Source organism: Balearica regulorum, chromosome 15 (assembly GCF_011004875.1).
Source record: "Balearica regulorum gibbericeps isolate bBalReg1 chromosome 15, bBalReg1.pri, whole genome shotgun sequence".
Taxonomy (NCBI): domain Eukaryota; kingdom Metazoa; phylum Chordata; class Aves; order Gruiformes; family Gruidae; genus Balearica; species Balearica regulorum.
In genome coordinates this window covers 8,330,753-8,355,157 of record NC_046198.1, presented here as the reverse complement: position 1 = coordinate 8,355,157, position 24,405 = coordinate 8,330,753, and the positions used below count along the sequence as shown (strand labels likewise).

At 51.3% G+C, this 24,405-nt stretch overlaps 1 protein-coding gene across 2 annotated transcripts in view; it reads left to right on the top strand.

The window, feature by feature from the left end:
* Positions 1 to 24,405, top strand: part of PRKCB (protein kinase C beta) — a 133,382-nt gene that overhangs the window by 82,154 nt on the left and 26,823 nt on the right. For both annotated transcript variants that reach the window (XM_075767396.1, XM_075767395.1), the window contains exons 6-13: positions 918 to 1,074; positions 1,450 to 1,584; positions 3,869 to 3,965; positions 10,044 to 10,190; positions 16,495 to 16,668; positions 20,911 to 21,002; positions 21,945 to 22,007; positions 23,817 to 23,955. In XM_075767396.1, the coding sequence (XP_075623511.1) occupies positions 918 to 1,074; positions 1,450 to 1,584; positions 3,869 to 3,965; positions 10,044 to 10,190; positions 16,495 to 16,668; positions 20,911 to 21,002; positions 21,945 to 22,007; positions 23,817 to 23,955 (1,004 nt within the window). The remainder of the gene's footprint in view (positions 1 to 917; positions 1,075 to 1,449; positions 1,585 to 3,868; positions 3,966 to 10,043; positions 10,191 to 16,494; positions 16,669 to 20,910; positions 21,003 to 21,944; positions 22,008 to 23,816; positions 23,956 to 24,405) is intronic.

Here is a 24,405-nt window from a genome sequence, read left to right as displayed (position 1 = left end):
GCAGGAGAAGCCTGCAAAGCACCCATTGGAGCTGTGTCTGCTGGCTGTGGCGCAGGGAAGGGGAGTTTCTGCTCTGGACTTCTTGCGAGCAGCTTTTTCCCTGGTTACAGCTGTACTCCATCATGTCCCATCAGACTTTCCATCTCTGATATCTTTGCTCGAGCTGAAGGGAAGATAAGACCCTTCTCCCAGAAGACAGACCCTTTTTGGCTTAATCTGGGAAAAGAGACTTAGAACAGCCTGATTCTATTTAATTTGCCAAAGCTGCAATCCAATTACAAGCAGTGGAGGTCGCACACAGGTTTGCTCTCCCTTCTTCTGCTCCTTGTTCTGTTCCTGCTCCCTGGGGGAGACGCTCCGGCTCCCGGAGCTGGGGTGATGCTGCCGAGCCCAGCGCCCGCACCGCTCCCTGCGGGCATCCCCCGGTCCCTCGGGGCTGCCGCAGCTGAGCCCAGGGGCACCCAAGAGGAGAGCTCGGTGCTGGATCCGGCCGCTGTGCTGGTGCGTTCTGGTGCCTGCTCTCCCCTGTTCATGGCTCATTGATGTTTCCGCTCTCTGCGGAAAGCACTGTCCCCGTGCTCCCACCTCTCCCGGAAGAAAGATGCAAATCGGTGCAATTCTGCTTACCAAGGTGGAAGAGGAAACAAAGCAGCTTTAAACTGTTTAAAACTGAGAGAAAATAACAAATCATCCGATCAGAAAGGGACAATAATCTCTTGAGTTGATCCTTCAGCCTCCCTTGTCTGGCTGTGTTTGCTCTGCATTGGTAGGTGTATGTCGTTTCTCATGTAATGTCCATGTTTGCATCTCGTTTTAATCGCTATTTTCACACTTATTCCTGCCACAGAGGGAAGTTGTCAATTGTTGGGTATTTTTATAGTTTGAATACTGAATTGAATCCTTTTTCTCTTCCCCAGTAAGAGATGCTAAAAACCTAGTTCCTATGGATCCTAATGGCCTGTCAGATCCCTACGTGAAGCTTAAACTAATCCCTGACCCCAAAAACGAAAGCAAACAGAAGACCAAAACTATCAAGTGCTCCCTGAATCCGGAGTGGAATGAAACATTTAAATTGTAAGTACAAGAAAAATTTTTAAACTTGTAAACTCATTTTTCTCACCCCTAAGAATTAATATGATTGTATTTTCTCTGATTTAATTATTCAGAGACATGAAGCTGATTCAACTGAGAAATAATTCTTTTTGGTCCTGTAAGTGTGACTCAGAAATGCTCAAACCTCTGCCCTGACCCCTGATCAAAGCCGAGCGTTTCATGGCAGGAATTCTGCATTCTCCGTTTGAAGCGGATAGGGTTGGGAAATCAAATATGAGAGAGCTGAATGGTCATCGCATCATTTTGCATCTGTGTTTTTATGGAGCATGGAGGGCACGGTGGTGTAGCAATGGCTTCCAGAATAAAACCCTCCCTTTTTTCTTTCCTCTCTTCCAGCCAACTGAAAGAGGCAGACAAAGACAGGCGGTTGTCTGTGGAGATTTGGGACTGGGATCTGACCAGCAGGAATGATTTCATGGGCTCCTTGTCCTTCGGGATTTCTGAGCTGCAGAAGTCGGGAGTCGATGGATGGTGAGAGCGCAATTATTTTAAAAATACTATGGGCAAAAAGCAATCCTGATTGTTTTGTGCACATTGGAAGGTATGGCAACCCGTTGTACTTTACCGGCATCCTTCTGTTCGAGGACCGCCAGCCATTTTGGCTCCCGTGCACGGTGCCGCTCCACCTCTCAGACTGGTGAGAATCGCTGGTGCTGTGGTGGGCTGTGGGGTGTCCCACGGGACGGCCAGAGGCACCAGGACAGCCCTGCATGGGATGCCTGCATGTCACCTCCTCCGTGTCCCCCTGCCCCTTGCAGGGTTGCTCGGGGGCTGTTCCCTCCCCCGAGCACACACAGAGACGGTGCGTGGCGTTCCCGGTGCTCCCCGCGGGCTCTCACCACATAGACTTCGGGAGGGGAACGCATCACCCGCCAGGAGAAGAAGCATTTCCCAGCATTTTCTGGTTGGATTCCCTTAGTTTCTGTAGCGGGGAGGCGACGTGGCTTTGTCAGGCGTGCAGGAGAGCAAGGCTGTGAGCGGGTGAAGGGGTGGGGGGACACGCTTTGAATTGCGATTTGTGGCAGGGTCAGCCGCTTCGAGCACGCAGACTGTCAGAAATGGTGCTGAGGGGGGCCGTTCGATAACAGGAGGAATGCTAGCAAAGTGTGTAATTACTGGCACTCGTTACCATACGAAAGATGAACACAGTGGGTCTGTAACACCCGCTCTCAATGGGTCTCTTCATTTCCATTTTATCTCCCCCAGCAGGACACATGCTGCCTTATTTCCCCCCCCCCCTTTTTTTTTCTCCCTAGCCACTGATGCCTGAGAGCTGTGTTACCTTTCCATGTGAAGTGTAATAATTGAAAATAGATATTATATGTCTTTTGGAAACCAAAACCCTGCATGCTATTAATTTGCATTCCGCGAGTTGAGCAAACACCTCGGACTCTGTCTTTTCCACCGTGGAAGCTGTACGTGTCTCACTTAGAGCAGAGAACTAGGAGGAGGAGGAGGAGTTAGCCGGCAGGCTAGCCTGCCCGCACAGCGCCGCGTCGTGCATCTCTTGCACAGGGGGGGTGGGCTGGAGGGCAGGCACCGTGCGGGGCACCCACTGCCTCCCTGGCACAGCAGCAGCTTGGGGGGCAGAGCTGGGGGTCTGGGGGTGCTCCCTGCCGCTGTCTGCCTCGTCCCGCCCGGCGGGGGCCCACAGTCAGGCAGCGTGTGCCGTCCCCCCCCCAGGAAAACCCACCCGTGGTGGGGCTGCAGGCAGAGTCTGGCCCTGTTATCGTGCGGTGCGGCGCGGCAGGGCTCAACCCACGAGCCTCGCTTGCCACGAATCAGACCCTGACTGAGACACGGCTTTTCTCCTGGAAAAAGAGAAGAAAATTGTCATTTCCCCCAAATTTCCAGTCAGCTGTAAGGATGCGTGTGTGTCGGCTGGCGTTGGTGCGCTGCCGGCTTCTGATGCGGCCCAAGGTCTGATCGTTTTCCCAGCCTTTTAAAAATCGTGTAAGTGGAGATCTAAGTAATTTTCCTTGTCACAGCATTTGGCTAGAATAAACTCTAGCAGGAGCTCTGATGTATATTTCATATCTAAACAACTGCAGTTAATGGAGAAAACAAGCTCAAAGGAAGAGTCTGTCCCTATATTATGCAAATAGCACTTTGTTCGTTCCGTGCAGCCTCCGTAGATAACACCCGGCTGATAACCGTCCTCCGGCTGCCAGGAGGGGTTTGCCGATGGAGCCAAGGCTTTGCCTGCGGTCGTGTGAAACGCCTCAGATCTGAACAACGTTTCCATGATTTCTGATAATTGCTGCCTAAACTTTTTTCTTCCCCCCCCCCCGAGGATCTTGGCTTTGCACTCGGGGTTGTCGGCGCAAGCCCAGCACCAGCCAGCTCTGTGTGCTCCCCCCATGGAACCCAGCCTGCCTTGGCACCTGGGGCAGCTGGTGGGCAAGGAGCTTGCCCACGCATGTGCCCGTGGCAGTCATGAGAAAGACGTGCTTTGTCTGTGGGTTTTTGGGTCACACTTGTGTTTTGGAAGGGGCATCGGTGCTTTGTGGTGTCCGCTACAGCGGGTATCGGATGTGCTTTCTGGGTTGCGGTGGCTGGGGTCCCCGGTACAGCAAGGGACCCCAGAAACAACCCTCCACTCGGGTACATGAGTGGGACGGTTTGGGGGGGGTCTTCTAACCTTGGGGAAGGGTCACCTGGAGGCAGAGCTGTGCTTGGGGCGGGAGGGGGGGGGTCCTGCCTGCCTTCATCCTGCCTGCCATTCTGACCTGACGTTCTCACCGTGTCCCTCCAGGTTTAAGCTGCTGAGCCAGGAGGAAGGGGAGTATTTCAACGTCCCGGTGCCTCCTGAGGGAGAAGAAGGAAATGAGGAACTGAGGCAGAAGTTTGAGGTGAATTGATTTTTCTTGGGAACTCGGGGTTTTCCTCGCTCCCTGCCGTGTGCTCGGCAAGGGGCTTTCCCTGCCAGTTCTTTCCCTGGCAGCACAGGGAACACGGAGCAGGGTACGGCCCATCGCTTCTCCCTCTCCCCACTTTGCACCCGCTCCTGGGGGGCCCGTGCCCTTGGCCGGTCCTTCCCGAGGCTCTCCGGGGCGCACCTGGCTCCAGGGCATGAACTTCAAGCAGTCCTTCCAGAAGGTAAGTTGTTCAGTTACACTTAAAAAAAGTCACTCCCAAGATTCGAAGCTTTCCAGCACTGGTTTGACTATGTTAAATAATATGCGAGGACCTTGCTGGATCAGTTTAGGAATGGGAAATTTGTGATGCATCTGCAAGCGGTTCCTGCCTCGCTGGTGCAGCGCTGGGTCTTGTCACCGTGCCGGGCTGGTGCTGCCAGGGCAGGGGAGAGCGGAGAGACCGCGGGTGCTTTGAGCCAGGGATCTGGGCACTCCTTGGCTTCCCAGTCCTTGCAGCTGCATGGCTTCTCCAGCACGAGGCACGCGGGGAGGCCAGGAGCAACCGCACAGTGGTGCGAGGAATGACGGGGAGCAGGGACAGATGAGCCAAAGTCATTTTGTAGAGGTTTGCAGAAGAGCAAGTTAAGGCAAAAGGATTCAGATACACCAGGAGCTGGAGGTGTAGGGCTCATTCGCAGGCAATTTTCTGATGGGATTGCCAGGATGGTTTTTAATTGTAGCACATGGACTGAGCCATCCATCTCTCCCTTTTGGAATACTCTCTTCTAATTTGAAAGTACAGTGACTTTGCTGTGCACGTGTGTGTCTGACTGTGTGCGTGGTAGAAGCAGGCAGTGGATTAGCTGGGGAAGGGAACAGTCATTTCTGATGGATGAGGAGATGAGAGATACGAAAATTATTCTTTGGCAGTTAGGTTGAAAATACAACAGAGGATATTGTACAGTGCTGAGTTTTGTGTAATCTTTGCTTGGTGCCTTGTGCTCCACTAAAAGCGTGCTTGATCCCGTGTCTCTGCTACCTGTGGGTAGGAAGGAGTCTGAAATCCCATCATTTCTAAGAAGTCATTTCTTCTTACTGCAAAGCAAGCAGCATAGCAAACATCCCCCTTTCATTTGCGTTGTTTCAGACCACGTCTGTCTTTCTGTTAGGTTTACCTAATTCACAATTTGTGTTTGCCGAAATGAGTATAGCGTAGCTAGAAGAGGAGATATTTCAGTGAATGTATTTCCAACACTATATTCCAATTAAAGAGGGGTGAAGATCCTGGATGCCCCAGGATGACCTGATGTAACCGTGCTCCTGAAGTCAGCACGTGCGCGAGTTGTTGGTACAGCAGTTCTACCCTTGTTCTGAGGTGCCATATAATAGGATTTGTTCATCTGTTTTTTCTGTCATGCTGCTGATTATGAATTAATATAATTAACTAAGATAAATTAAGATATTAATATAATTGGATTTGCAGCTAATCTTAGAAAGGAACCCTTTCTTAGCCGTTAAATGTCGTGGCAGCCTCTTTACCCTGCCTTGTGCACTGAGACCGGGCTGGGTTTTTTTTTAAGAGGGCGACGGTTGGGTGAGCTGGCACGGGGTATCAGCAATCCTGGACGGCGCTTTGCCCCCAGGTGTTACCGACAGAAGCGCTGCTGTAACCCCGGAATGCCAGGCAATACGTACGGGGCAGTGATGTAGCTCTCAGCAGGGTGGGTAACCCATCCTTCCTGCGGTGGGTAGCACTGCTCTCAGCCCAGGTCGCGGGGTAACCTGAGGAACCACGAGTGGAGTCCACGCTAACTGGACTACGGGCTGGCTGATATGGCCAAGTGACAGCGAAGGTGAGGTGAGTGACAGTGCGTCGTCTGAAGAGAGCCCGTAACTGGGGGGAAAGCCAGCAGCACCAGCCAGAGCGCTCCCGCGAGCAGCGGGGTCTGAGGGCTTGGCGTTGCGGCCAGCTCTGGCCCGTCCCGATGGGCGTGCAGAATACTCGCTCGGGGAAAGCAAAGGACGTAAAAGCGATGGGCTTTTCTGAATGAATGTGGATGTGGGATTTCAGGGAGCCAGAAAGGCTCCGCAGAGCCTTATCACGGCTGCCCCGAGGAGCTGGCCCAGCTAAGCTGCTGTCAGCGTCAGGGAGCATCAGGGCTTTGCACTGGCAGCTCCGGGGATCTGCACGGAGGTGAACTGAAGCTGGTGAGATTTCCATGCCAGTCTCTGAAAGATTTCAGGGATGCTTGGGTCCAACTCCCCAAAGAGGCTTCAAGGAGAAATGCCTATTTACTACTCAATAGGCCATGGAAGATCTTCCAGACATTACTGAATTAATAGGTCTTTGCCATTTTTCAGTACAGCTAAAGTCTTCCCAGAACCCTAAGAATGAATGTGGTACGTCTGGAGACTTACATGAAATGAGCCATACGTAAAATAAAACAGTTGTTCTTGTGGCTGTCAGCGTGAACTCCATAATGGTAGCACAGGACTGGAGAGTTAGTTTCTTTCTCTCCTTTCTTTTTTTAATCTCATGTTTATCTCATTTATATATAACTTGCCTGAATATCCAAGAAAACAAGACAGTTCTAATACAACAGTTGCCGTACAACCAATGGCTGTCAGCTCCGTAAAGAATTAACTACCTGCTTTTGTTGCATTTCATGGTGTTCCAGCGGTGTTAATCATTATGTATGTTGGAAGTCCGATGACGAGTTGTCTACAGATCAGAAAATAGATTGTCCAGAGGTGTCATTTCACTCTGCCAGAGTACATCTGTACCCTCACCTTGCTGCGTCTTCCCCTGTTCCATCCTCCTTTATGAGCAAGTCAGTGTTACAAGGAAAGAAATCCCTGGCTAGCCGAGCGATGGCTTGTGCTGGCATCCGAGGGGCGAGGAGTGCGCTGGCGCCCGGTTGTGATGCAGCAGCCAGGGTGCTGTCACAGCATTTCAGATGATAAGGACTAAAAAGAATCCTTCAATCGATCTGCATTAGTGTTGCTTGATCCTGCCTGTTCCTGGGCAGCGTGAATCAATAGGACAAAGTTGAGATGCGTATGACAGGTTTGTATTTTGAGTGGACTTAACATTGCAAAAGCATCTAGCTGAAAGGACCGAGCTGTCAGCCTGGACAACGCAGAAGATGTACGGGTGCTCGCAGAGCTGTTGGCTGGAGCCGTGCCCCTTTCTGGCAGCCTGTGAAGCTGTTCTTGGCCGAGGTCCTGCTGCTGCGCTTCCTGCAGCCGCCTGTCTGCAGCGGGCACCTCCTGGGCTTGACAAGAAAGCATCCTGAGACAAAAGCACGGCGTGAAGCCTTGCGCTACATCCCCTGCTAATTCTGCTCGGTCTTTATCAGCTGCTTGCTGGGACAGCTTGATAGATGTGAATGTCAGCTGCTATTGCATAAATTCAGATGTAGTAAATTAACTATAACAAATGGAGTTGGATAACGAAGGTCAAGTGCTTTTTTTAAAAAAAATTTGAGAGCAATATTTGGCACGCTTCAGTTGTAAACCTTAAAGAGGTGTCGAGATTGTGTGAGCGTCAAGAGTGTATTAAAAACAGGTTAAAGGACTTTTGTGCTCAGAGGTAGATGTTAGAGACACTCAATAGCAAAGGTAAGGCACTTCACTCGGGGATGACCATCTTTACATCTCCCCAACTCTTATTTTGGGCTCTTTTCCAAAAAAGACCTTTCCCCCTCCTGGCCAAGCTACATACTGAGCCTGTTTCATCAGGGAAGTCACGTTGTGTTTATATCCTCCTCTTGTCTCCTGTGAACATACTGCGATGCTGCAAATTCAGGTCAAGTGCAAGACTGACTGTGACTGAAGCAGCCCCTCTTCAAACGCAGACTTGGGAGCAGCCGTAGGCAACAGGAGGGACCTGAAGTCGCTCTCACGCTTGGGTGCTGGGTGCTCACCCGGGCATCTGCCGGCGCTGCTGGTAACGCTGTGCCTGAAGCTGCCCGGTTTGCTGGGATGAAGCAAATGAAAATCCTTTTCCTTCCTTCCCTCTTGGTATTGCTCTTTTCCACTCTGCTCAGGGCTGAAAGCCTTCCCTCGCTTTGGTCAGCGTGTCAGGGATCCCGTGGCCAAGCCCCGTGCTCTGGGCTGCAGAGGTGTGGGAGAGTACGGGCTCGTCCAAAGCAGAGGTGTGCTTTTGGTGTCATTGAATGGAAACGTAATATTGCCCTTGAATTTTAGTACAGCTTGTTTTCACAGAGGTTAATTTAGCGTCAAATCTGACCTGACAAGATTGTTTTTCAGCTGTGATAGAGTATTTAGGAAGCTTTCACAGAATATGACTATTTTGCCTGCTGATAAGGACATGTTTCTTCTGGAGATAGCTTAGAAATACAACGGGGTGAGGATTGCTGAAGGCAAAGTTACAGGACACAGGGCTGGCTTTGTGGAGACGCAGAGGCTGCTCTCGTTCGGTTGCCCACATTTGGATCCCTCGTTGGCCAACTTCAATGAGCAGCTTTCAGTCAGTGCCAGAGCTTAAAGGCTTTGGCTTCATGAATGGTGGAGGGTCAAGTGCTGAGTGCCTGAGGCTGTGCACTCTGCAGAATAGAGATGATAATATTTTTTACTTGCGTAAGATATTTGAGATTGTCACACCGTACCACACGGTGCAATCATGGTTTCACCCTTGGTGTACCACGATGTGTCCAGTGGAGCGCCTCATGGTTGGGTGAGCACCAAACCCGCAAGGACTCTGCTGTTTGTCATCTGGGCTGATCTGAAGTAAAATGCTCTTGCTGCGTATCCCCCTCTTTGAGGGACGTTGCAAAAACCTAAAGATTCCAATGAGGAAAAACCTTTGTACTTTGGGACAGTTGACTTCATTTCCTGTTCAATGCATGCCCTTTTTGCCATGGGGAAGCAAGCGTGCCGCTTGTGCGGCTCTGCGCGCGGCTGTAGCAGGTACCGGTGGCTGTTGGACGATTCCAGCCTCCTCCCTGGGGCAGAGCTGCGTTAGAAATTATGACGTTTGCAAATCCCGGAGACCATTCCTTTAGTTTTCAGTGCAGGACTTTTTCAGATGTTTGTAGGTGCTGCAGGTGACCTTGAATGGAGAATTTTACAGCACGGAGAACCTTGCAAGAACCAATTAGCAGCAGCAAAGGCTTGGAGATTACTTGTGAGGCTCCTATCTGGAGAAGCTGCGAGCAGCAGCCAAATTGAACTGCTGGAATCGAGTTAATGGAATTTCATGCTAGACTGAGCTCAGTGCAAGCCTTACACTGTTGCATATTTCTAAAAATTAAAACGGAATAAATTGTGAGATAGCTTTTACAAACTGTGGTTCAGCAGATTAGATAGCCCCTGGACCAATGAGGAGGTGCCGAGCAACTGATGAGATTTTGTGTTTAAAAACGTGGGGGTTTTGTGAGGCTCCTTAATAAGCAATTGTGATTGCAGCAGCTCGTGCGATTGCTTGTGGATGCAGGAGGAGCACTTGCTATTCTGGTTTGTTCAAAATGGATTTGTAGCTTCCTACGTTCAGCCTGAACTGGCACGGGAGTGCAATTCTCTTCAATATCAGATGGTAACGGAGGTGGAGCTGGATAAAAAGTCCTGTATTTTACCCTAATGTATTTATATTCACCTGTCCTTTTCTGGTGAGGTGACAGACAGAAGCCAGCTTTGAAGGAAAAAAAAAAAAAAAGCTTATTGAAGTCTCTGTTCTACACTTTGGATGACGTCGAGCATGTTACAGGGTAGCTCCCTGGCCACGCTGCCTGCTGTGCCCTGCTGCCGGCGGGGAGAGGGTAATGGGGTAATGGGCAGATGTGGTTCCCAGTTGCCCTCGCAGAGATTAACTGGGAACCAGCCGAACAGTGCCATATGTTGGGGCTGATAATTTCTCCAGTGCCCTTCTTGGTGCTGTCCCTGTCACGATTACAGAAGAGGTTCCTGTAGCTCAGGGTAGCGTTTGACCTGGAATAGAGCTGCTTAACGTGGGATTTCAGGAGCACTTGCGGGTTTTGTAATGACCTCTCTCCACACTGTTTTCAGTATTTTTTTTCTCTTTTTCTCCCCGTCCCATCTCCACCTTTGCAGAGAGCCAAGATTGGAACAGGGTCCAAGGCTGCGGATGAGAAGACAACAAATGCCATTTCTAAATTCGACAACAACGGGAGCAGAGATCGGATGAAACTTTCGGATTTCAATTTCCTGATGGTGCTGGGAAAAGGAAGCTTTGGGAAGGTGCGGTACAACATACGCCTTTGCAATTTCTGTATTTAGATGTTTCTAGTATTTCTGAGCTGTGGCCGTGTGGCTACTCCGGTGTGATCTGTCCTTGCTCTGCCTGGGAGCACTAGTGTCGTGGTACTGGGAGCCCAGTTTGTTGGCTCCCTCCCAGACCGCACGACTGCTGTGTCACAGTGATGAAGACCTGAGATGTCTGATCAGATCACAAATATCAGATGCTCTCTTTTGGGAAGCAGGGTGTGTACTGTGTCTTTAAAGCTCTCTATTATTTGGCTGGGTTTTTTCTCTAATAATTACAAATATACATGAACATTTTAATTGACTTTCCAGACTGGTTATGAGTGGTAACAGAATTTCATTCTTCTAGTAATTATGTGATTTAGAGCCTTCATTTTTCTTGGGGTCTTGCCAACTTTGTCACGATTTCCATTAGAAATTCCAGTCCTCGGGTGGCTGCTCAGGCTTCACAGCCTGGAGCGGGCAGGCAGGTGAGCTGCTTTTGCTGTGCGCCAGTGCGGTGTTTGCAGGTGTGACGGGTGGCCTGACGTGGCTCTGATTAGCAAATTGCCTTAATTGCAGGGAATATTGCTCTGCCTTCAGGCACATCTCTTGGGCGGGCAGTGGAGTTAAGGAGGCAATGCCAGGGGAGGGATGCTCACCCATCGCCTGCTGAGCACAAGGGGTGAAACCCGCCTTTCACAGCTGGCACCCGTTTCCCCGCCCCCCGCCGCCTTTTGCTGCTGGCATTTGAGCTCTGGGGAGGTCCCAGCCTCTCTAGACGGGTGTTTGCTCCCTTTCTGGAAGTGGAGAGCTTAGAGATCTACTGAAACATCTGTAAGAGGAGGAGAATGGGGAGCTCCTGACGGTCCCCAGCACCCAGAGCATCAGCCCGTGCTTCCCCTGCAGGTGATGCCACCGCGGAGGAGGCTGCTGTCGCTCTGTGTTTTACACTTTTGCTGCGGGTTGGCAGCGTTGGGGGAGCAGGAAAGCCCCCTGCGTTGTGCCTGTGCTGCTCTCGCTCAGTAATGAATACGTATCCCCGTTTCTGTGTCGCTTTTGCCCCTTTTTCTCTCCCTCCAAACACCTAATTCCTTTTACAGTCTATGCTTGGCATCTGGAAACTCTGTACTTGTGGTTCCCCCCCCCCCCTTCTTTCTTTTAATTTGAGAAACATTAGCAAACTCTTCAGTCAGCATCATGGCTTATATAAGGGAATGTGTGACAGAAACTGTTCCCTGGAACAGAATGTTATAAATATGCTAATTAGCGCTTATTAAAACAGCACGTTGGTTTCTACGGGTAGATGCAGCCTCACCCGCACGTGTGCCTGCGCCTTGCTGGGGACTGCTCCCCCGCGGCTTCCCTCCTGCCTCCCCGGCATCCCACTGCCCGTCCCCCGGCGTGGGGACACCGAGGTGGCACGGCGGAGGGTGCCCGGCTGCGGGGCCTTGCTGCAGAGCACGCTTTGCTACCTGCTCGGTTTGCACTTTCACGGAGGTGCCGGATGTTTCGGAAGGAGATGGGCAGAGGTGCACAGATCTGTGCCATGCGGGTGCTCGGCTAGGATTGGCAATCCGGTCTCAGCTCCCGGCTGGTTCCCTGCCCTCGGTGTGCCGAGCAGCCGGTCTTGTCCGTGGCAGCGGTGTCCTTCTCCAGGGCTGGCACCGCCTGCTCCGTGCTTGGCCGTGTGCTGGCAGCCTCCTTCCTCCCAGTCCCTGCTGCTGCTGCCGTTCAGGCAGGCTGAGAGCACTCTTTGGGTGTAATCACACTGGTTTGGTGTGATTTTATGCCTTTGTCTCGGGCATGAGCTTATTAACCCTTTGGCACCAGTAGCTCAGATTTACTGTTTGCTATTTTTCTGTGTCCTCCACTACGGCTGCCCAGGGTCAGGAGTACCTGTGTGTTGGCCTCAGTGGAGTGTAATAAACTTGCTTTCTCTACATTCAGCATCAGAATATCTCCGCTTATGATGCTGGAGCATTCCCAAACAAACACTCTATATTACAAGAATAAATCAAGTTAAATATTTTTCTGCACAAAAAAAAAAATAAATTAAAAAAGAATGCAGTCTACTTTTCCAGAGAGTGAGCTGGCAGATGGAGGTCCCCACAGAGCCAGGCATCAAGGTTTAGGGGATGGAAAATAGCTCTGGTTTAGAAAATAGCTCAAGGGCTTGGGCGTGCATGGTCCCAGCTTGGAGTGTTCAGCCCCAGGACACAGGGTGACCCTCAGATCTCCTTGGTGGTCTCAGGTCCTCTTGGGCTGGCCCCCGCTGCCGGCCGCGGGGTCTGTCGGAGCCCCCGGGAGCTGTGAGTGGTGGGAGTCCTCCGCTGGGCTGGCGAGGGCACGGGGACTGGTTCCGACTGAAGAAGGCAGCACTTGGCACAGCCCACCCTGCGTTTGCTTTGCTGTAACGTAAATAGAGGAAAGTTAAATGATGTGGCTTGCTCGTATTTTTGCAGCTAATCAATCTGCCATGCTATCAATCTTTTCTGGGGGTTTTATGGTGTTTTCCTGAGTGGGGCTGATTCTTTTGCCTCTGCAGTTACGGATTAGGTTGCAATGGGAGACCGTTTCCATGCTCAGTGATAGTTATTCTTCTTTACAGCTTCTCCAGAACTGTAAAACACTTTCCTCTCCTCTCTTGGTATGAAACGTGGCAGAAGGGCTGGTAGTTGGCACACTCAGGCCGGGACTGTGTCTCGGACTTGCAGAGCTGTGCTGTAGCCCCTGGGGACGTGGTGAGGTTTGGGTGCACGCTCCCTCCTTCACCAGCGTGCATCTCGTGCACAGTTTTGCTCAGGGTGTTATCAAACCGCATTCACTTGTTTGAATCTTTTTGTATTTACAGCGCAGTGGGTCCCAATCTTTTTCTTTACTCACTGTGTCGTTATCAGCCATTGCTGAAGCCCGCTCATCGGTGGCGGTTCTCCTGAGATTTCGGCTGTGCCCGTGCAGCAGTCACCATAGGAACTGCGATGCCAGCGTGCCGGAGCCAGCTCTGAGCCAGCCCCTCGCACACCCAGAGCACCGAGCTCAGAGCAGGCTCCTCCACACAGCTGGACAGGCCGGCGGCTCCGCGCTGCAAGCCGTCGCGCTGGCACCGTGCTGCCGAGCTGCCGCGGGCAGGATCGGAAGAAGATGGAGTCGGAGATGGTCACGTAAGCCCCGCAGGCAGCGAGCGTCCCTGTCTCCTGCGCAGGGAACAGGCCAAATCTGCTCGTGGTTGTGCAGACTTCGTGCCTGTCAGGAGTGCAGAAGGTATTTTCTCAACTGGCCGTAGACCAGAGCCTGCAATCTTTTCTGCATATGCAAATTCAGTGATTACAGCATCCTCAACAGCATTAGTCTTGATGTGCACTTCTGGAGCTGCTCGCTCTGCCAGCCCAGATGTGAGAGAGAACCAGCGTAACGTGTGGTTTTCAGCATCCCTCTGCGCTCCCCCAGCCCCGCTCTCTCACACTTGGCCTCTTCGCTGCGGGTGTAGTGCAGCTGATTTTTAGGCAGCTGCAAAGTCCTTTTGCCTTTTCCATTGCGGTAAAGCAGGGCTGGTTGGCTCAGCTGTGGCTCGGGATTGCCGTGTCGTTGGGAAGTTACCGCATGAAACATTTACAGTCCATATACGCCCTAGAGCAGGGTTCTTACATTTAATGTGGTACAGCAGCCAGCCTCTGCCTCTCGCTGCGCTGCAGAGACCGAGCGCGCTGGGGCGGTGGTAGCCACGTCCCCGGTCGCGTGGGTGTCGGGCGCTGACATCTTGGTGGCACACACCACTCGCTCTGGGGTTTTCTGCTGTGCAGGACGGGCTCCAATCGCCCTGGCAGAGCTCAGCTCCCCTACGGTGTTATGTACTACAGGCAAACCCTATTTGCCAGCAGCGTTTGATTTTACCTTTACATTTGATCCATGTATACCCCCAGGGAAGTCTCCTGGTGCATTTATCCCCAAACACTCTCCGTTACCAAGGACAATGCTCTCTCCCCTGAGACACTCCAAGGAAAATGTCTGGAGAAGCACCAGGATGCTTTCCGAGCCCTGCCTGGCCCCACAATCACTGCTCCCGCAGGGACTCCTGCTGCCACCCCCTGCCCCGGCATGGTCCCTTCGAGTCGGAAGCAGATGCCAGGTTCAGAGGTTCCATGGTTTAGTTACTTTTTCTCTGAAAGGGTCGTGGATAGCAAGGTAGGTCTCCATATAATTGATATTGCATGTAATGTGCTCATTCCCAGGTAACAGGCTTCATCTTCCCACAAACTCTGTTCTTGGAGTGGTCGCTTCTCTCTTCCACCGACTTTGAACTGCTGAAGCCCGTCTGCTTTTATCACTTAAAAATCAGCCTCGTTTTATAGCACCTGCCCATGGTGACTTGTAAATCTCAACTTGTGTAAAAACGGTGAAGATAAATGGAGGCAATGAACTGAAACAGTTCAGTTTGTGCAGAATCGCAAGGGAGGGCAGAGGTGCGGGCTCCACGGGAAGCCGCTGTGCCTGGTGCCCTGTCCCGTGGCTGCAGGCAGGGCGCTGGTCTGTCCGTGCTCGTGAGCTCCTGCGAGCTCAGCTCCTCTATTCGGGGCGAAGGGCTGTCACAAAACACCTCGGGGAGCCGGGAGCAGGAAAGGATGAAGCACAGATCTGGTCCCTGTGCCTTGCTGGGTTGCTTGCATTGCAGCAGCATGCCGAGCTGCTCCACGCTCTCAACTTTCTTCAAACATCAGCAAGTAAATGAATCGGTTACTGAAGTCGCTGTCACGCTGCCAGTCTGCTTTTTAGCCCTGCCGACGGATGAGTGCGGCGTGTGGCTGCTGCAATCCCGGCCCCGCTGATGAAAATGTAAATCTCGGTGGATTTCCAAAGCACTTGGCGCTGAGGAGCCCTGATGCCATTCCCAGCTAATCCTGACAAGCAGTGTGTCAAGGACAGCCAGCCTCTCCAGCGCCGCAGCCGAGCGCCTGAAACGAGCCAGAGCCACATGCTTTCAGGAGGTGCTTTTCCCCTCTGTACTGCTGGGTCTTCACTCTAACAAGTGAGTGGGCACCAAAGACCCCAGACCTGGGGCTGTGTCCCCTGCCTGGTCCCCAGTCCTCGGGTGGTGTCCCGTGCCTTGCCGCCCGAGGGCTGGCACACTGCTGCCTTCTCCCCAAACCCCAAAGGGGGCTGCTTTGCCCCGGGACAGGCTCTGCCCCAGCTCCCCGGGGGGGCTCGGGGCTCCACGGGGGAGCTGGGCAGGCTGCAGTGAGGAGCGCAGGGCTCCGGCCCCGTGCAGGAGGGTTAATTACGCCATTCTTAGCATTGCAAAAGTCATCTGTGAGACCCGCTCGCGTTTCCTCCGCCAATCTGCTACAGTCGGAAATGCCTTTTGGTTCCACCCTATTGATGTTGACTGCTCGTAATTTATTTTCAAAACATCCGAACTCCTGTTCCTGAGGTGACTGGAGGATTTCTGCAAACTCTTTCAAATGGAAAGCAATTCATTTCCACTGAGCGCTTAGATCTAACTTGATGAGAGAGTGCAAGGAGGGAAAATGGGAAGCAAAGTGTGGGTTTAGAGTCCGTTTATTTTGCCGGCAGCCCAAGGAACAGCTTATGCTGATGGAGCGTGGTGGAACAGTTTGGGAATCCTCACTGGGGCTGATGGGATTAATGAGGGAAATTTGCACAAGCAGAAGCAGCGCATCCCATTTATTGTAATAAATAAATCTGCAAACGGTTGAAACTGCTTTAAAATGGGAGGTTGAATGGATTCTTCCGCATGAGCAGGGCTTCAGCTGGGTGATGGACCAGCACGTAATTGGGTTTTGATTGTTGCGCGCGTTGTGGAGGGGCTGTGCGAGGCAGAGAAAATCTTGCTGGTTCTTTCTTCCTATTGGCTATATACGGACTCTTTTCCAATTGAAGTTTTTATCACTTCATAATTTGATGGACTCTGTTCACGCTCTTGGTGCTTTCCCCCGATGCTGCTTGCACCCTGAGGGTGCTGAACTGGGTCCCAGCTCAGGGGTGAGAGGTGCTGAAGGGTGATCTGTGGCTCAGGCATCAGTAAACCGCTCGGACGGGGTTCCTCAAGGTGATTAGGTGGCAAGGAAGTAGATTTGTTACTTGTTAGACTTAGGGTTCCTAAATACTTTTGGAAATGCCACTGGTAGCTTCCTGCATCATTTGGCACCTGAATCTCTTTTCAGAATTATAATGGGAACCACAGGATAACGAACCATTATTTTTAGCTGTTGGCCGTGGCAAGCTAGGAGCATTGCAGATCCACCTTTTCCTTTATCCTGCGTGTGTCCTCTCCCTTGTGCAGGTGATGCTGGCGGAGAGGAAGGGCACGGACGAGCTCTACGCCGTTAAGATCTTGAAAAAGGATGTTGTTATCCAGGATGATGACGTAGAGTGCACAATGGTTGAAAAACGCGTCCTGGCTCTCTCCGGGAAGCCTCCGTTCCTGACCCAGCTCCACTCCTGCTTTCAGACGATGGTAAGTGCCGGTGCCGCAGCCCGTCCCTGGGCAAAGGGCAGAGTGGACCAGGGGCCACGCTGGACCCTGAACGGGAGCAGGGGGAGCCTGACACTTTGCAAAATGGATTTTAGTCACTTGGCTTCACTGGTGAGTTTGTGGGCAGAAACCCTCTTGCAGAGACCCAGTGTCACCAGTTATTTGGGACCAGTGCCTTTCTGGGTGGCTGCAGGGTGCCCGGGAGCTGTGTGGATCGAGCTGTAGGGACTTCTGCCCTGGTCACGTATTTTAGCTTCTCTAAAACATACCTTTGCTTTTATTCATGTTTCTTTTTTGGATATACATCACTATGCTTGCAAAAGCAGCCATGTATTTTCTGCCTTGGCAACCTCACTTGTCCAATTTGCTTGCAAAAGTGCCTCCATGAACAAAATGGGTGTGAGTTAAGCTGGAGGCGGTGATGTACAATATCTGCACCCCTGAGATTTTTTCCTCAGGGAGCTCTGGACGGCATTAGACACAATTTCCCAGCCCCTCAGGTGGCCCCCCCAGCCCATGATGGCCTTTATGATTCGATAGCAAAGTGCTGCGCTTTTTCTCAAGATTCATTCTTGTAGTCAAAAATCTGAGTAGAGAGTGAAACCTACTGCAAAGTGCAGGAAATTCAGTTTGAAATGGGCCTGCGGTTGAGTTTGTACAAATCAAAAGCGGGGAGGGGGAGTGGGGAAGGGGACAGGGGACTTTTAAAGCAATCTCTGGCCAGTCGTTGAGCAACCTGTGCACGAAAATGTCCAGGTACGTGTCAGCAGGAGCAGGGAGAGGGAATCAGCAGAGTCCTTTAGAACGATGACAATGCTATCCAGGAGGATTACATTTTAATATTGTCCCAGGAATTTCATTTACCAAACACATTCAGTGTATTTAAAGCCTGCGGACCGGCTTTGCAGCACAGTAATCAGAATGTGGCAGGAGAAGCTATTTCACACAGCATCTCTCTGGCATCTGAAGTGAGTCAGCGCAGGATTATTCCTGGCAGACCTATAGTAGCTTAATAGTAATCATATTTGTAATGTAATCAAAATGTATAGCAGGGTGTATTATCAACTGCTGGCACAAAGCACTTAGATTTCTGGGAGCACAGTCCAGAGCACACTTCTCAGCTGGGGATGTTAGTTCGGCGACTGGTGGGAGAGAGAAAAGCCCTAAATCTGCGTTTTAAAAAGTGAAGATGAGCAATGATAGAGCTCCTGCCTGGACCAGAACAAGGAGAGAAGCCTTAACCGCATGCTGGATCCTGGGGTGCTGTACCCCAAAGAGGTCCTGGGTCTGAGCCGGGGCTGCCGGGAGGTGGGGTGAACTGGTGTCCCAGGGTGAGCCGGTGTCCCGGGATGAGCCATGCCTTCCCTCTGGGGCTCAGCAGCAGCAGTGACACCGAGAAATGATAAATAACGGGTGGATGGGGAGCTCGGCTGTTGTCCTGGCTCTCCCTCATGTTCCCAGTGTGGACTCAGACAGGAGGAGGACCCGACGAGTGGTTAATTAGAAGGCAGGCATTAGAAGAAGCCCCACGAGTTGTGTCTTGGCTGCCCAAGGAAGGGGGGGGTGTTTACCAGCTCCACGCACATCTCTGCAGGGGGTATTTCCGTATCTCTAACTTGCTGTTGCTCAGTGAGTTCAGATGTTCCAGACTTGGACAGACCCTGTCCTTTTCTGCTGTAGACAAGAGCCAGGACAGCTTTCCGTATCCATCCCTCTCTTGCAGCCTGTAGGCTGGCCAGCCATCTGGCTGCTTTATTCATGATGGTTTTTTTTTCCTCTGAAGCACCAGCATTCTCTTCTCCACCCAAATGAGGAAAGCTCAAATCCTGCTTTTAAGCTCAGCTGGCTGTTTCAAGAGACCATCTTTTTAATATTCTTCCTTCTTGAAGTCGATCGATATATTTAGGAAACAGCTGCAAATGAGCACACTAATGCTTTGCTTTCCAGTTACTATCACAGGATGACTAGCATGACAGTGGCTGCTGAAGGTGACTTTGCCTGCCCCGTGCCTTACTGCTTGCCTTGGCAGAGGCAGGCATTTACAGAGGGTTATGCTCTGAAATTCCCAGTCATCTGATAAGCCGAAATCTCTTTTCTGTCCCATCAGTGCCACGTGTTTTACATAGCCTGATTGCCCCTTAGGTACTGTATTTAATTACCTTTGAGGCCGCCCTGCTGTCAGGGTGCACTGTGCATCGCCAGGCTGTGCTGCGCCCGCCCGGGCTGGAGGAGCCGATTACCCGAGTTACACCATAGCCCTTATCGTGGTGATGCTCACATTTGCGTATCTTCTGGGCTCCTTGTTCATACTGTCTTAAAAGCAGGGCAAGGTTTATTTAAGCAGGAAATGAGGAATGGGAAATACTATGAATTATTACGTAATAGTGTGAACCTGAAGCTCTTGCAGTGCTCCAGCCTTCGTGTCTATCCTTCTGCGGTGTGGGGCTGGGGCGAGCGCGGGGATGTCTTTGGGCTCCTGTGCATCGAGGCCCCACGCCTGGTTTTTGCAGGCTGTAAAGAATCGCTTGTTGTAAGAAGGGCGACTCGGGCCCGGCGTTGCACAGCGCTTTGCTGTTCTCCTCCTTAATGGCACATGCACAGGTCGGAGCACAGATGCCTGCTGGCAGGGCAGACCCACTCGGATGGCAGTCTGTGTCCTGCTCCTGCATGCACTCCGGTGGTCTGGAGCCGTCGCTTTTCCCTCCCCCAGAAATGTCCTGCAACGGCTTAGGGTGGTGGTTTTGGGTAGTCTTGCACGATTTTCTTCACAGTCATTTCCCATTAAAAGAAAGAGCTGTGAAACATCAGAGGGAGGTGCAATTTCAAGGGCACAGATTCCCCAGGGTGAAGGTGTCGCTGATGTGGAGCTCCTGCTTGCCCAAGTCTTCTCTGCCTCCCAGGACTTGCAGGGCTCGTGCTAGAGCTCTGTCCAGACATGGCATGATAAGATCCAGCTGCTTTTGTTTTATTAATCTACAGTTCTGAGCTTCGTGGGAATACTCAGGCCTTGTTTACTGCCTCGTAGCTCTCCTCGGGGTTGATCATGACCCATGCTTTCTCAAATTTCTAGCAATGTTTAGAGGACCGGGCTTACATCTAGCAGGACTAATGCTAGCAATGAATGCAGGAGCCGTGCTGTGTGTACAACACCCTCGCCAGCTCACTGCAGTCGCCGCGGCTCCAGGGCAGCGCATGGTGCGAGCCCGAGCCTGCCCCTGCAAACGGCTTGGCTTTCCCTGGGGACAGCGTGGTGCAGAGAAAAACACATCGCTTCAGAAGCTTACTTGGGAATTTCTTAGGTCTGTACCTACGTGGCTGCCACACTGTGGAAGAGGAGGGGTGCTTTAATCTGGAGAGTCTTAATTAATGAAAGCAAAGTGCGTATTATACATTAGAGGCAAAGTCTGTGTGTGCTTACAGGTGGCTGTGATCGCGCTTACTAATAAGTATTTTAATTGATTTGAAGTCACTGATTGACCTGTTTGTTCTACTCTTAACAATGACTTAATTAATTAACCATATGTGAACATTAAGTGTGCCCTCAGACCAGGCTGGGAGGAGCAAGGAGAAGGGGATGTGCTGAGGCTGTTTGGATAAGGGGGGTGATGCAGCCTCCTCCTGCCTCCCCGGCTTCACGGGGGGCTGCTGGGTCCCCTGCAGGCATGTGCATCCCGGTGCTGCCGCAGGCTGCTCTTGGGGAGAGGGCGAGACTGGTGAGCTGGGAATATCGCACATCCCTCCTGGTGCTTGGCCAAATTGTACCGGTTATTGCCTGTGCATGGAGGCTGGTCCCCGTAGGAACTGCTCACGTCTCTTGTGCGTCTCTTAATTGAAGCCCTGCAGTGCCTGGGGGAATACCAGCAAGGAGCTGTCTGATAAAACACCCTGCAAAATGGCTTCAGTGAAGAATGAGAGCAAATTTATTAATGGGAAGTGGAAAACCTCTGGTTTAGGAATTCCTCCACTTGCCCCCTCGATCAGATCTATCTGCAAAGGTGCAGAGCTTAAGTCCAGAGCGTTGCAAAGGGATTAGTACATCTGTCTTATGGACTCCGTATGAACACGAGCTCCACCTGCACCCCTTGGGGAGGGCAATGATAATAATTGTGTTGCCATGAAAAATATTACTGGAGCTGTCAGTTGCTTTGGTCCTTATCTCTGACCCCTGCACACTCCCTGCTCTAATAATTCTGCTGCTAATTGCTTGCTTTTTTTTTTCTTTAGGATCGCTTGTATTTCGTGATGGAATATGTGAATGGTGGGGACTTAATGTACCAGATCCAGCAGGTTGGGAGGTTTAAAGAGCCACATGCTGTGTAAGTTCAGTAGCCCTAGCTTGGCACCTTCTGGGTAGGTATTTGATGTACCTTTGTCATATAGCTAGAAATATAGTCCAAGCCACAGGCTTTTGTGGTGCAAGTTCTGGGCAGAAAGGGAGGGGAAAGGAAGGACAGCAGGAATCTGAAGATGCAGGATGATTCTTTGCCTGGCGTTAAGGATGCTGGTGCCTCTAGGTCATCTTCAGGATACATTGCCCTTGTGGATAGGTAAATAATTGACCATAAAAGCACCAGGCAGGGAGGTTTGGAGGCTTCCTGGGTGAGCTCCCAGCCACTGTGCTGCCAGCATGCCTCTGTTCTGCCCGTGCCCTTCCCCAGGATATGAGAGGGACGTTGGGTCTGTGGCTCCTCTGTTGGGGTTGCCAACCTGAGTGTTAACTGGTGGCTTTTGTCTCCTGCTCCCTGTAACCTGGACAGAGCAGAATGTGTTCATGAAAGCCTTCATATGCTTAAATAAAAATCACAAACAGTGAGCAGACCCCGGATGGGTTTGAACTGATGTTTTGCACTCTGGCATAGTCCTCTGAGACCTAGAATATTCCTTAAAGAAAGCGGTGGTAGTGCATTTTATCTCCTCGGCCTCCCCGAGATGACAGATAACTTTTCAAGCCACATTGCCAGCACACAGTAACGAACGGCCGTAGATCCCAGCTCTCGCTTAATGAGAATTTGTGTAATAAGAAGTGACAGCCCCCTGCTAGCCCACAGCAACCTGATCGCATCCCTACCCGATAGGAGCAGAGGGTGGTTTGTGTCATTCTTGTGTGATACTTGTCTGGTATTTTTGTGTTGTGGCTGTCTTTATCCTTTGGTCACGTATGCCCAACGCGTTTTATTTAGCACGATTGGATTTGAAAGGTTTCCATTTTGATTCATCTCCTTTAATTATCAGTCGTCTTTTTGAATCTTTCATTTCAGATTCTACGCAGCAGAAATAGCCATTGGCCTCTTCTTCCTGCAGAGCAAAGGCATCATTTATCGGTAGGTGAGCAAGTTCCTCCTTCCTTTCTTCCCCCAAGAACTCCAGCCACAGCCAGAGCGATGCAACGGTGGCGATGCTCTGCAGGGCTCCACTGCCGGCTCTGCGGTACAGCGACCGGCCACGGGGCTCTCCTCCCTGCTCGTGCCACAGATGGGGTCTGGCAGCTGCCTGTTGGGTACGCACACCCGAAACGGAGCTGGGGGCCTCGTAGTGTTGCTGGTGTTTGAGAAGGTTCTTGGTTTTGTCCCTGTTTTATAGGAAGGCAGCTTTGGTTCCTCTCTTGCCTCAGTTTCGTGCGTTTCTCTCCATATGACACAAGTGCTCTCTGCCAGCATGGACCAATTCTGAACCACATACTTTGCTGCAGGGCACTATTTTCTTACCGTTAACACTAGAGTGAGTGCCTTACGAATGGCTTATTCTGAGATCTGCAGTGCAAGTCTGTCACTTCTGGTTCAGACACTAAAACTTCTTTTCCATTCACAATATGATTACAGCATCCAGAGTTAGCTAGGTTACTGCCAAGTGCCAGACCGGGCTCTGAGGCTGCTGGTTCAGCACTGGAGCTGGTGTACCGCTGCTCTTCCCTGCTCGGGAGTATTCCCAGAGCCCAAGGTAGAGCAGAGCATCCTAATGAGTGTCAGATCCCATTAACTGCTTTGCAAAAAGAAATGCCAGCTGTGCTACTGAAGTTATAAGATGCTGAAAACTGTTCCAGAGATGAAAGAAGTGGAGCAAACCTGACGTGAGGGATGTTTTTTGCCATCAGCCGCTACAGAGAGATTCTAGGTCTGCCGGTCCCCAGTGCCCCTTCTTCCTTCCTTCCTTCCTCCAAATCCAAATCCAGGCTCTTGTCTGTCTGCCCTGGGTCTCTCAGAAGAGGGTTCACACAGACACGCTGTGCCCTTCATGCCAGCTCCGGCACACATGGTATGCGCTTGCTCTTCACCTGCAGACGAGGTGTGCAGCTGGGCAGAGCTGCAGAGACCTGGCCGGCAGAACCGATGAGCCTGCACCATGTGTCGCTCTGTCACCTGCCTTGTCACTTAATGTCACCCTCGGGCGAGGGAAATCTTGCAGACATGCTCCGATATTGAAATGGAGACCTTTGTTTAATGCTTTACTGTAGAGAGCGTAAGCCAGGAATGGCCCGGATCACAGAACTGCATGGTAGTTACATGGCTGGTAATGTATAAATGACACCTGAGATACTGAGTGTTTGCTACAAAACTGTCCTTCTGGCTGGAGCACCCACCTCTGGAGAGGCTGGTCAGGGGGTGGGATGAGGAGCTCTACAGCTGAAACTGTCTCTACAATTTGTGCTGAAGAGCAAAGCTCCTGCAGCGTTGGGTGTAACCAACAGATACTCTGTGGACCAGGATCAGAGAGAAACATGGTTGATTTGTATTTTCATGGGGGAGCATAGCATAGGTGATGCAAGGACTTCTGCTGAGTAGGTACTTCTTTGTTGCTGGTGAGCTTTAAGTACACTTTGATTTTCATAGGCGCAAAAAAAAAATCTATTAAATCTGTCTCTGTGCTATATGAGAGTGTTTTCCATCATACACTTAAAAGCGATTTGCCCAGCATGGTGTTCCTGTGGGTTAAAAGTGAGCTAAACACTTCATCCTGACAGATCTCTGATTTATCTTTACTCGTTTCCCCAAACATTATCCTACAAAGAGTCTGGGCGTGAGACGAAGCCAGAGCTCACTCACAGGAGAGCACCTGGAGTCGGGAAACTTGCGTCTTTGCTGGGTGGCTTCACGTGTGGCCTTTTGTGTCATTGTTTTGCTTTCTCTTTGTAGAGACCTAAAGCTGGACAACGTGATGCTGGATAGCGAGGGGCACATAAAGATCGCAGACTTTGGCATGTGCAAGGAGAACATCTGGGATGGGGTGACTACCAAGACCTTCTGCGGCACTCCAGACTACATTGCACCTGAGGTAGGGGATGCAGAAAGACAGTAGATGCTCCGTACATGTTTCAGCAGCCTGTCTGATGCTCTTTTCCATGGGATGAGTTTGCTTTGGACAGATTTCTGATTGAAACAGGGACATTAGTGAGTTCACAGCCTGGAAAGTTCATCCCCTCAGCACTGTCCGTCTCCCCACAGCAGCCTTTAAGGAAGCAGCGATGTTGGATCTGCCTCTGGCTGCGTGCCCTGCTTCTGCCTCAAAGCACAGAAAATCCTCTGTGCTGGTCTCCCTGCAGTACTTTTTCTTTCTGGGTGTTTTCCCCACGTCTGTGCCGCTGGTGTCCCCGTGCCTGTCTGATCCTTGGCACGCTCAAACCACCAAGGGCTGCTCCTCACACGCTTCCTTGCTCTTGGAAGAGCCGAGCCCAGGAGCTCGGCTTTGCCCCTCGCTGCGTGTGACAGCTGCTCCCAGCACAAC